General features: G+C 38.3%; 1 protein-coding gene across 1 annotated transcript; it reads left to right on the forward strand.

Annotated features, from left to right (window-relative positions):
- The first annotated feature begins 1,044 nt into the window (after positions 1 to 1,044).
- LOC113577323 (solute carrier family 2, facilitated glucose transporter member 4) lies at positions 1,045 to 12,537 on the forward strand. The gene is made up of 11 exons (XM_027009907.2): positions 1,045 to 1,490; positions 4,120 to 4,215; positions 5,218 to 5,378; positions 5,978 to 6,102; positions 7,688 to 7,803; positions 7,959 to 8,121; positions 8,567 to 8,754; positions 9,105 to 9,209; positions 10,618 to 10,719; positions 10,869 to 11,072; positions 11,221 to 12,537. Exons 1-11 carry the CDS (start codon positions 1,458 to 1,460, stop codon positions 11,443 to 11,445), a joined length of 1,518 nt encoding a protein of 505 aa, XP_026865708.2. The 5' UTR covers positions 1,045 to 1,457; the 3' UTR covers positions 11,446 to 12,537.
- The last annotated feature ends 179 nt before the right edge of the window (positions 12,538 to 12,716 follow it).

Below are 12,716 nucleotides of genomic sequence, written 5' to 3' on the forward strand. Positions count from 1 at the left end.
GAGTTTACTTTAAACTTTCAGGCAACTTTTCAGGTAATGTACCCTCAACTGTGCTGTTTCATGCACTGTATTTGTGCTGTTTCCAGCATCTTTAAGTACACAGTGCACTTCTGTTTTGTTCTGCAGACATACTGCATTACTGAGCAAGAGGCATTGGGTTTCTCTAGGTTTAGACAGTGAGGCACACTTGGTGCTGGCTGGGGCCCTGGCTTCAGCTGACTGGTGTCAGGTTCTTATGCTCCTTCTCAGCCCGGGTACATCATAGGTGGAGAAAGGGAGAGGGACAGGGAGAAGAGGAGGGAGAGGAGGAAGAATGGGATGAATTTGGAGAAGGTGAAGGTACTGAGAGTGGTGAGTATGTCAACAGAATTAGTCTTGATGTTTTGCTGCCATTTTACCTGGCATATTTCACAGCACAGCTGATCCTTGCCCACATATGTTTACTGTCCCAGCATCCAGAAGCACCCCCAGACCCCAAGGTCATAGTGGTACGATCCACAATTGAGGAACACCTGTTGTGTGAGAAGGATTAATATTCTTTTTTTGTGGAGTTGGGGTGAGTTGGGGGTGGTAGAGGGCATTGACCCCTTTGGTATGTGTTCTAAAATAGCAATGAGTTTATGAGCAATGAAAAAAGGACAATGGCAACCAGATTGGCCCAGTTAAGTTTTATCAGGCTGAAGTCATAATCAGGGTGGGGAGCAATTTTATCTATCTATCTATCTATCTATCTATCTATCTATCTATCTATCTATCTATCTATCTATCTATCTATCTATCTATCTAGATAGATAGATAGATAGATAGATAGATAGATAGATAGATAGATAGATAGATAGATAGATAGATAGATAGATAGATAGATAGATAGATAGATAGATATAAACATATTTTCTATAATACCTTACTATAACTATTTACTTTCACTATTTACTTTTTAATTACAAACAGGCATTAATGATGCTCGTTGTTTCCACAAGTTTTTAAATGTGACCCAGATCAAATGTCAGTATTTTCAACATTTGTTTCACTCAAACGTTCTTCACCGACTGGTACTACAAGCGCAGACTGCACACACCTCGCTCCTTCAGCCAATGGCGGTTAAGGTCATTGCGAATTCGTGTTTTAGTCTCTGCAAGAATCGACCTCGAACAGGACCTAAGCGTAACGGTGCTACATGCGCTCTTTGGTGTAGAACTGCATACCCTCACTTGTTGCGGAGCCCCTCAACGCCGCTGCCGTTCCAGCCAGACTAGGGTTATGTGTTCATAGAGGACACAACCGACCCATTTGCGGTCGATTTTGAAGAGCACTCAGATTACCTGGAACTTACTTTATTGTGAAGTTGTTCAATCTCCAGATAGTTTCGTCGGGAATAACTTTATCCTACGTGGACTGTGTGGGAAAGCAAGCCCAGAAAGTAACAAAATTTGAACTGAGACTCTTGACATTAAACCATGCCGGCTGGGTTTCAGCAGCTTGGAGGAGAGGTAACGTAAATATAACATTGTTAAATTAGAAAGTGGACGCTGTCTGTCAGCGTTTACGTTAACGACCATGAAGCGTGTTATTCCATCCATGAATCACTACAGAAAGTATTGAATATACTGAATATTGAATATTGAATATTGATAGAATATTGGTGTAGCGCATTATTGGCCTCTTCTAAATGGCTAATTGTAATTTGTCATATTGTTTGCAAGTTATTATTAATATTATTATTATTATTAACGGTTGTTCTTGTAGTGCATGAAACATACGAGTGTGTACTAACATACAACAAAAGCTCCGCAGACATCGGCTATATTGACTACATTTTAGAATTTGCTCATGTAGCCTCCCAAAAATGTTATTTGTTAAGTATACCGACACTGGAATCACAAATGTAGCTGTGCCTTTTATTGTACTTTAATTGTGTTTTCAAAAATAATGTAATTGATATTTAATGCCTTTTGTTCATATCACCATTTGGTTTGATACACGTCAGGCTCTTAGTTACACTAAGAACTGGCCTTCACAAGAGGAGAAGGACTGCCCTGAATTGAATCACATGATAACCATTAGACAATGTACGAAAGGCTGCAATATGCAAATAAAATGTTTCTGTTTTACTATTTTACTGTGAACATCATGACTAATTACAAAATGACCAATCATAGCTAAGCAGTGTGTAGGTGTTTTGTGGAATTATGGAATGGTCAAAATAATGAAGGCTGATCTTTAACCATGTTTCATCAAGGACTAACCGGTATAATATAATATATTGCAAGCCTTATTGCAATCACAGTGTTTATCAATGTTGTGCAGCTCTAGTTTGGATTACTGACCTGCATATTTCTCTCACATCTGCTACTTTGTGACACATTAGAGTGTAGCCAATTTACATGTGATTTTATATTATGATATTTAGATATTTTAGGACCGGATCTTTCAGTGGGCTTTGGCCTCAATAAACAATGGTGGTAAGCACTCGGATAAAAATCCTCCTAAATTTGGCATCACACTACAATTCACTACAAATATGCTGAGATCATTGTGAAACTTGAGATATCCTGGAATTCTTTTGAAATGATATGGCAGCCACTGGACATTAGAGGTAAATGAGTATTAATGATATCTGCTTGATAGACACATTAATGCAGTTAGTCACGGTGACTAAAGTGAAATGACTGAGGTATGTTTTATTATGTGTGACAGAAACCCAAACCCTTAAATCTATCAAATGTTTCTTCAATACTAGATCAAACTAATAATAATAATAATAATCCCACTAAACCTTTTAAATCTAAATGAAAAAAAAAAACCTGAGAAAGTAATTATTATTGATGGACAATTATGTATGATAACTGGTCAAGTAAGAGGACTTTTATTTTTGCTGCTATTTGATGTAAGGAAAAAATAAAACTAAAGAAATAATGGCTTGCAGACATGAACAATGCAGTTCAAACCCATATGCAGACTGAACCTTTGTTACTCATTGATTGAGTCAGTTTATCTTTAAATTGTCTCTCTAATACAATGTGTAAAAAATAATTAATAAACTTTTATTAATTAGACTTTATGACTTTTGTTTGCAAACAATGGTTAAGACATTGGCTGCAGATAAAGCATGTCATGCAAAGCACATTTAATACAACTGTGATTGACCAAAGTGCTGTACATAAATAATACTTAAACACAGCAAACAAGGCAATACAAATCAAAAGGAATAACAGCCTGAAACTGTGTCATGTAACAGGGAGCCAGTCAAGAGAAGCTAAACCTCAATTATTTAGCCTAGGAGCCACATTCTGGAGTAAGTAAAGGTCAGCTAATAATGACTTATTTAGCCCTGAATAAAAAGTTACAATAATCTAGAAGTACTGAAACAAATGCATGAATGACTGGTCATGAAATTGAGCAGAATGGTTCTTTCTGAGGTGGTAAAAGCTAGTCATGACAGCAGAGTTTATATCCAGGTCAAATCTGAGGTCAGGATCAGAAATGTCAGAGATTTTTCATAATCAGCTTTACATACTGTGCACCTTAGTGATTTAATAAGGTGGCAGAGGGATTGGGACATCAAAAAAAGGATATATAAATATTTTTAGGTGCTGCTAGATATCCTCCAGACACTTGTTAAAACACTTCAAACAGCAGATATTGTTGGGCTTCAGGGGGAGATATTGTTGCGTGTTGTCATAACAATTAAATTAGATTTTACATGAGTGTTAAAACAAAGAAAGTAATCCCACGTCATGCATTTACAGAACTTTTATGCGAGATAACTTTGAATATATTCATTCAGCTCCTTTCTTTCTGGTGCCATCAGGTAAAGTTTCTAACATGACAATGTTTTAAATACTATTTAAAAATACTATTAAATAACTAAAATGGCAAAACGAGTAGATATTTTTATTTGTTTGTTTTTTTCCCACAGTACTAACAATTTGGTCTGGCATGCAGGTCTCTGCCTTTTAAACTGAAACAGCTGGCAGTGCTTAGCGCGATAGTGAATCAAATGATCTCTGGTGGTTTTTATCATGTAGAAAGCACCAGTTAAGAAACAGGGACATATCAGAGGAAGAGCACTGAGTGACAACATTTTTTGCTTTGTGTGTGCTTGTGTGGGTTCTACAGAGATTTACTGGAACTCTTGTACTGTCAGTGTTCACAGCAGTTCTGGGCTCGCTTCAATTTGGATACAATATTGGAGTCATCAATGCCCCCCAAAAGGTAAATTTGTACTGGCACCACTGGTTTGCAGAAGTGTATAATAATTATGTTATGAACTGTTATCAGTCTTTTGTATTATCAGTGTTTTCTTAGAAATTATTTCAAGACAGAAGCATAGCGTATTCATAAAGAATATCAGTAAGTACTGTTCAGTACCTGTGGTTTCTTATCACATTTCATGAAAATTTTACGAATTTTATGAAAAATTCATAAAATTTTATGAAAGCTGTGATACAGATTTTCGAGAAAATAAACATTTTTTTACAAAAACAAAAATCAAGGGGATGAGAGCAGTCCAAAGCAAAGAAACAAAAAAGGAAATTGTTGGTAATGTCAGCTTTACAGATAGTGCTTGTGAGGGTGTCCATAATGATCGTGATGTGGACACGGGCACCAGAAATATCCCTCCAACAGCCTTAACTATCTACACCCACAGACACTAAGATACAGACACAGACACCCACAGGGACAGAACACCACACGCCTCAAGCTCAGGTGTCTGACATGCAGCCATAGTGTGTCATAGGAAAGAATTTCAAACTGAGCATAGGGGAGTTCACATAAGGTTGACATAGTAACAGAAAAGAAAAGCACGTGGAGTTTGTCACCACATTTGTATTGGAAAATGTAATTATATAAAGATATATAAATAGAGCGAGCTTCAATTTTAAGTACACTGATTTTATGCTTAATCCCAGTTAACATGTTTAATCCGTCAATTTACTGTAACTAGGGAGAAGAATTATATATTAGTTGATATCTCCATTACATAGATCATAAAGCACTTACATTGACCTTTTCTACTGCAGCAGGCAACTAGCAAATGCATGCCAATCTTCATGCAAATCCTGTATGCAAATTGTACAATGCAAACCCATTTTGCAGACTCAGAAACACTCTGAAAAAGACGCAAGCTGCTTTTGCCTTTTGTTCAATATCCTGTTCCTCTGCTCCTTTTCTTTTTTTGCTCTTTGTGCATACCCTCCAATTGGTCCATGCCAGATTATCGAGGCAGAGTATAACTCAACATGGACACACCGTTATTCGGAGCCCATTCCTGAGGCCACCCTCACCTCGCTCTGGTCTCTCTCAGTGGCCATCTTCTCTATCGGAGGCATGCTCTCATCCTTCTGTGTGGGCATCGTCTCAGAATGGCTCGGCAGGTGAGAGTATTCCATCATGCAGTCCCTACATCAGAATAAGGTTGTCTGCAACTTTAAGAAACTATTCTCCATGGAAATGCAGTGTGTATTTGATTTGGTCATTTGGCTAATATCATAATATCATGTATGGATCTAGGGCGATCTAGTAAAAAAATCAAAGGTACTACACAGGTACAGTGTGTCTGTATGTTTTTCATATATATGCCCTTCTTTACATGACATCTTCTCAAGACTATTAACTATTATCTTTTTAAATCTAAGTTAATCCTTAATCCTTTTGGGTTAATCCTTTTAGTCTGTGTGCGTCGGTACAACACAGGACAGCATTTTATGGACTTTTGTAGACTTTTTTTACATCACAAGAATTATGGCCAAAGAAGCAGGTGTTTGTAAAGAATAACAGTGAAAATCACATCCGAACACACAGATGCAGTTTTTCAATATTAATTTAGACCTCATTCATGTAAGCACATTGTTGTATCAGCAAACGTATTTAAAAAATCGAATTTTATCTGCTAACTTAATAAAAAAATAATTTAGTAATGACATCCAGGGGCATCAGACTTGAGCACTTCAACATGTCATCTGTATGTTGATAGGAGGAAAGCAATGCTCATCAATAATCTTCTGGCATTCATTGGTGGAGGCCTGATGGGAATGTCTAAAATCTGCCAATCATTTGAAATGTTGATTTTAGGACGCTTTACAGTCGGAGCATACTGTGGTAAGTGTTGCTTTTGAAAATGAAATTTTTATAATACCATAAACACTCAAATAAATTAACTAAAACATATTTATGATCATTTTGAATTGGCAACCTTCGGATCACTGGTTGAGTCCTTTAACCCCTGAGCTACCACTGCCCAGCTGGTATCATAGAGCCAAATGCCTGCCACTTAGAACAATGCAGTGGAATGGTTCAAAATGTTTGAGTGTTTGAGTTTTTGAGTGTTTGATACCATCATTTTCCTCCATTACTGCTGCTAGTGAGTCCTATGATGCAGCTGGTGTTCCTAACCATCTTATTAAGTGTTTGAACTCCCCTGCTGTGGAGTTAATTCCTGAGCACACTGCAGGATAAATGCTGAAACACTGACCACCACTGACTAATGGAATAATCCCAGCAGACCTAAGATTCTGCAGGAAAGCCCTTTTCTCTAACAGGGAATCAGTGTTGTCAATTCAGTTCAGTCTGTATGTTTTAGAAGACCTACAGGAATATATAGGACTAAACTGCTCACATCCTCCTCCTGGATGGTGCAGACCACCAAAAGCTCTGTGTGGTGGTGGAATGAGGTAGTGTGTTGATGGAAGTTGTACTAAGAGTAAATGTAACAAAGGCTGATGGCAACAACCATACATGGGTCTCAAACCCAGGTCCAATTAGTGCCAAGCATGTGCCCTAACCACGGAATATTAATACGGAAGTTTCTCAAACATAGTTAAGGTACAGCGACTGGGAGCATTGTTAGTAGATCATAGTGTGGTGTGAGGAGTGTTTTTTGTATATGTAACTCTCATTTCAGTGACACTTATGCTCTTAGAATCTGCAATGTTATATATTTAGAACTTAATATTTAATTAAATATTTCATGATAATATTGATTTTATGATAATATTCAATTTGCCACAGAGTTTAGACAAATTTATTGTCCCTCTCTTTACAATAATGCCTTTGCTTTAGTAATTAGTGCATATTTTCTTGGAGGACTACAATTTTCTTGGAGGGCTACAATTATTTGAGATTTATTTTCTTATCTTTGAACAAGATGGCACTACAGAATAGGATTACATTTCCGCTTGGTCTAATAATAATGGACGCAAAGCAGATATCAAGAGTGAAGCAGACAAAAGGATGCAGTAGGTTTGACCCCCCACAGTCAAAGGTTGTTGGTTCAAGTCCCAGCATTGCCAAGTTGCCGCGGTTGGGCCCCTGAGCAAGACCCTTAACCCTCCATTGCTCGCTATACTCAGTCATAATTGTAAGTCACTTTGGATAAAAGCGTCAGCTAAAATGCCGTTTATCCCAGGTGCAGTTTTTTAAAAGATCCGGTGCTAGTTTTTCTAAAACTTTATTTAAGTGCAGACTACAGTTATCCACAGTCATATGATGGATTTGTGTACGATTTCCAATTTCACTCCTTTCAAAATGATTCAACCATTGTCTTATATTAAGAAAGAATTAATTTAGTCTTCATTTTAAGCTTTAGATATTAGTCTTTAGATGTTCATTTTAGAAAATTAAAGGCTGTAGTCTTCAAGAGCTAAGATTTGAATTACATGTTTCATATAAACAAATCTCTTATCAGGGCTGGCATCAGGGTTGGTGCCCATGTATGTAGGAGAGATATCACCCACCAACCTGAGAGGAGCCCTCGGGACACTGCACCAACTAGCTATTGTCACTGGCATCCTCATTGCGCAGGTAAAATGCTATAACCTCCTTCCGACAATATTGATTTCATACTTTAATAGTAAACTTATTATCAGTGACAAACAGTCCCGCATCTCATAGACCTACAAGGGCTTTCATAGCTTATTATTCACGCACAAATGTGTTGATGATTTCTTTCTCTATAGATTTTAGGTCTTGAGTCTTTACTGGGCAGTGAAGAGCTGTGGCCTGTGCTATTGGGTGTTACAGTAATCCCTACAGTCCTACAGATGGCGCTGTTACCCTTCTGTCCAGAAAGCCCACGCTTCCTTTATATCATCCGCTGCCAAGAGCATCACGCCAAGAGTGGTGAGGTGACACACCAAATAAATCACACTGTGCTAAAAGGGACCCTGGAAGAAGGTGTGCCAAATAAAGCCTTCATGTTAAAAGTGTTCAAGCACACATCCATTTGCCAAAAATAAAGATTAAATTGGAAGAAAACATGAAAACGGTGCTGAACAACATTCAGCTGAAAACAAAATGAGTGCAAATAATCTTACGATTTCAGAACAATCACCAGGCTTGTTTTATAATCTTCACTCAAAACCCAAATACAAATAAAATTGTTCTTCCTCATGAGATTGAGATAAAAATAACAGACTCACATCATTTCAAAATTAAATTGTCAAACATAGTATCAACATATGTAATATATGAACATACTGACATTTTGCATGCACCAGTGGTATTTTAAACCTGCATCAGTACACCGTGAGCGCATGCTTACAGTACACCACCGTTCTTTATCCAGGCCTAAGGCGACTCACAGGCCGCATGGAGGTTAGCGAGGACTTGGCCGAAATGAAGGACGAGAAGAGGAGAATGGACATGGAGAAGAAGGTGTCCATCGTCGAGCTCTTCCGCTCTCCACTTTATAGGCAGCCGATCATGATAGCCATCCTACTGCAGCTCTCCCAACAGCTGTCAGGAATCAACGCTGTGAGTAATGAGAACAACTGCTATTGCTCGGTGACCGACAGGATCGACTAGAACAGTAAGACGAGATGATAAGTGGGGTAGAATGCTGATAAGTGCCATGAATAGGGTGGTCTGATGGACATCACGCTCAGACATCAGAGCCTGTCTCCACCCCCTGTGCAGCTCAGACAGCTTCCTACTGTCTTCATGTGCTATTTCTAAGATCATTTATGTGTAAGACAGAAGGGCTTGAAGAATATTATCGGAATATTATCTTCTGCAGAACTCGATCAACTCCAATAAGTATTACTTTGGTTCTTTTTTTATGAACTTGAGTGCTAAAAGGACTTCTGAAATGTTATTTTCCCCAGATTTTCTACTATTCTACCAGCATATTCCAGAAGGCTGGAGTGGAGAGTCCAGTGTACGCCACCATAGGTGCTGGAGTTGTCAACTGTGCTTTCACTGTGGTCTCGGTATGGCCAGGAAACCCATATCCCATTACTCTTTAACATTTTATCGAAGAACAAACAAGATAAGGAGGAAAAATAGCCACTGCTTTACTAGGTCATGGTATTTTAATGCCATTGGGTGTGGGATAAAACCTCTTCAGAACTAAGTTTGCAGAAGTATTCAGGTGATATAATGTCCAAGTATGTGAAATTACAAAATGAGGCATACAGGCTTTTTTTTTTTTACTTTTGATTTCCAAGAAAAGTATGAACTGAGGCAAACCAATTAATCAATTAATTAAAATAAATCAGTGAATAAGTAAGTATTTAGGCCACTGAACTCCATTATTTGATGAAAACATGTTTAGTAATAACTACAGCTTCTGTAACTTTTTCTGTTCCTCTAAACACATTTATTCCAACTCATAAGTTCCTTAGTGAACAGCAGGCACGTTGCCACCACCATGCATTACAGTAGGAAATCAAATAACTACAATTTTAAAGCATAGTTTTCCAAGTTAATTTAATGTGTTTTTCTAAATTTGGATGAAAAAAACGTGGCATGGCTTGAGAACTGAGAGACGCTCTGCATTGGATTTGCACCAACTATACCATTTGGCATGTAAACCAAAAAGCTCTAATTTTACCTCATCTGCTACATTATTTTGGATCACTTATGTGCAAGTAAGCTTTGGAATGCCAAAGTTTAAGTAAAGGCTTTCATCTTAGCACCCCACCACAGTTCTGGAATTACTGTTTAATGCATGTTTCTCTAGTCTCAGCCACTGTCTTGCAAAGCTATTGCTGGCCTCACACTGGCAAAGCTTACCAGTTTTCCCCTAGCTCTGCAGTTCAGAATTAGGGGGACAGACTGATGAAGGCACTGTTTGGACTGAATGATGGTTCTTCCATCCCCTGTTTATGGAGTAGACTGTACACATTCAGACACCTTTCTCCTGAGATGCCCGTTTGATTTTTAGTGAGTTTCTCTCAGACTAGCTTTAAATGCATGATATTCATAGTTGACTTTATTCACTGTGTAGAGGAGAATCTTCACAGGAAATACTAGTTTCTTATACTAAACCCTTGTGCAAATTCAGAGACCAATTAGATAATTTAGAAATACTTTAAACCTGAATTAATTAAAATTTGCCAAAGTAAAGGGCTTTTATGAAATCACATTTGAATTAAGTATTACTTAAAGAACGTTTGCCTCATTTAGTAATTTCATAAAATTTATGATATAATGCTGGTAGTAACTACCATATGTGTGATTTATTTAACACAAAGACAATGATTTCCCTTTAAAATAAATATGTTAATGGAGCTAGCTGTCTAGCTGATTAGTAGAAAAACTGCAAACGAAAGGTGGCTAAGTGTCTTCCAATGAAATTCAAACTCACGTCGTCAAACACCCTGTGTAACCCAACAGCTCTTTCTGGTGGAGAGGATGGGTCGTCGGACACTACACATGCTAGGACTGGCTGGAATGTGTGCATGTGCCATTGTCATGACAATTGCTCTCAATTTACTGGTTAGTCTCTCACAGTCAATACCATTTTTCTGTTTCCTCATCATGAAAAAAAAGACCCGTTTCTGTTTCCCCTGCATTTCTTCTCCATTTTCATTTGCTGTCTGTGGCTCTTCTCTGATACTCGTTTATTTCTGCTGTCTGTTAACCAGGAAACTGTGCCATGGATGAGCTACATAAGCATGCTGTCCATCTTTGGCTTCGTAGCGTTCTTTGAGGTGGGGCCGGGACCCATCCCCTGGTTCTTCGTGGCCGAGCTCTTTTCTCAGGGGCCAAGACCTGCAGCCATGGCAGTAGCTGGGTGCTCCAACTGGACTGCAAACTTCATCATCGGCATGGGATTCCAGTATGTTGCTGTAAGTAGGAGAAAAAAAAGTGACATTTTTACTTGATGGGTTACTAGACAAAAGAGTGGAGGTAATGAAGACGAATTGAAGGCACTTATTAGGTTGCTGTCCCAGCCGCTCTGCTAAATAAATTCTTCTCTCTCTCTCTCTACTTCAGAGCCTCTGTGGACCATATGTATTCCTCATCTTTGCTGTACTCCTCTTGTTCTTCTTGCTGTTCACGTTCTTCCGGGTACCTGAGACTCGAGGAAAGACCTTCGACCAGATTTCTGCTTCCTTCCACCACCATTCACAGTCCATGATGGGAATGGATCTGGATCTGGATCTAGGAAAGCCCGGTACAGAGCTGGAGTACCTAGGGGCAGATGGCACAGAACACTGAAGGCCCAGGAGGTGATGAACATGAGGACCTAGAGGGGTAGTGGGGTTACAGATTAGGTGGCCTTGAAAAGAGTTGCCCTTTAATGAGGCATAGGGTATTTCAAAGGGAACTGAAAGCATATCAGAAGGAAATAAAACTGTAAACATTTGAAGGTGTTACTTGAGGTGGAGCTGGATACAAATTTCTGTAAGAGAGTGTATAGGTGTTTCAGGGAAAGAACTTTGGAGACTTGGATTCCTGCACTTTATCTGCACAACTTTTGACAGTGTTGAGATGAAAAGCCAGTTATATTTGTATATTTATACTTATACTGACATGCTTATTGCTAGGGCAAATCCAAATTGCACATTTAGTGATACTTCAATCAGTTCAGAGATTTGCCAAGGAACACTTTTCAGAACATGGGGAATTCTTTATTTTAGCAGAATTGGTTGCTTTTCAAATAAAAGGTTTTGTTTAAATGTACTAACTACAGCTATTATTCAGGCAGATAGATTGTGATGGATGAATCCTGACAGGTTAAGCTGGAAACATTTACAGAGTTAGGTCATTGTCAGTGGAAATTCCCCCTCAAGGTTTCATTGGCAGGAAAATCCAGTTCTTCTGCCCCTTAGCTGTTAAAATACATATTGATTGTACAAACATCTTGTCTAGGCAGAGGAAAAACTGCTGATTCAGTGTGGAATTCTTTTGACTCACTTGTCCAATAAACATGTGTGTTCCTGACAAAACAGACAATAGACACCAGCCTTCCTATAATTGCACAGTAAATGTATTTGGTAATTTTGCATTACTGAAAGCCAAACCATTCTGTTGAGTGCCTAATGTGTATAGAGTGATTTCAATTTTAAAAAGTGATCATTTATTCAGTAGCATATAGTGCTTGCTGTCAATGTATTTTGTTAAGTCAGTCAACAAGATGATACAGCAAGAGACAGTGGACCTTTAATTGTGCCATTTAATGCCATGTTCTGTAATATATATGTAATGCTTGTCTTTAAAATGGATGGTAATATTAAGATGATGCCATTTGATATCACTTATAATGTATACAGTAGACAACCTGACAATAAAAGAACCATGTGCACAGGGGCTCCATGTTCTAGAATACTTATGACTTTTCCCTCCTTACAAAACCAAACTTGATGTTCCATTTCACCTTGGTGACTGGCCATGATTGCCCTGGGAACAAACAAGTGCATTTTTGCTTGTGCATCTGACTTCAATGTGTTTGACATCCAAAGGCTCCTTTGTACTTTTGGAAAACATAA

This window comes from Electrophorus electricus, chromosome 19 (genome assembly GCF_013358815.1).
Source record: "Electrophorus electricus isolate fEleEle1 chromosome 19, fEleEle1.pri, whole genome shotgun sequence".
Lineage (NCBI taxonomy): Eukaryota > Metazoa > Chordata > Actinopteri > Gymnotiformes > Gymnotidae > Electrophorus > Electrophorus electricus.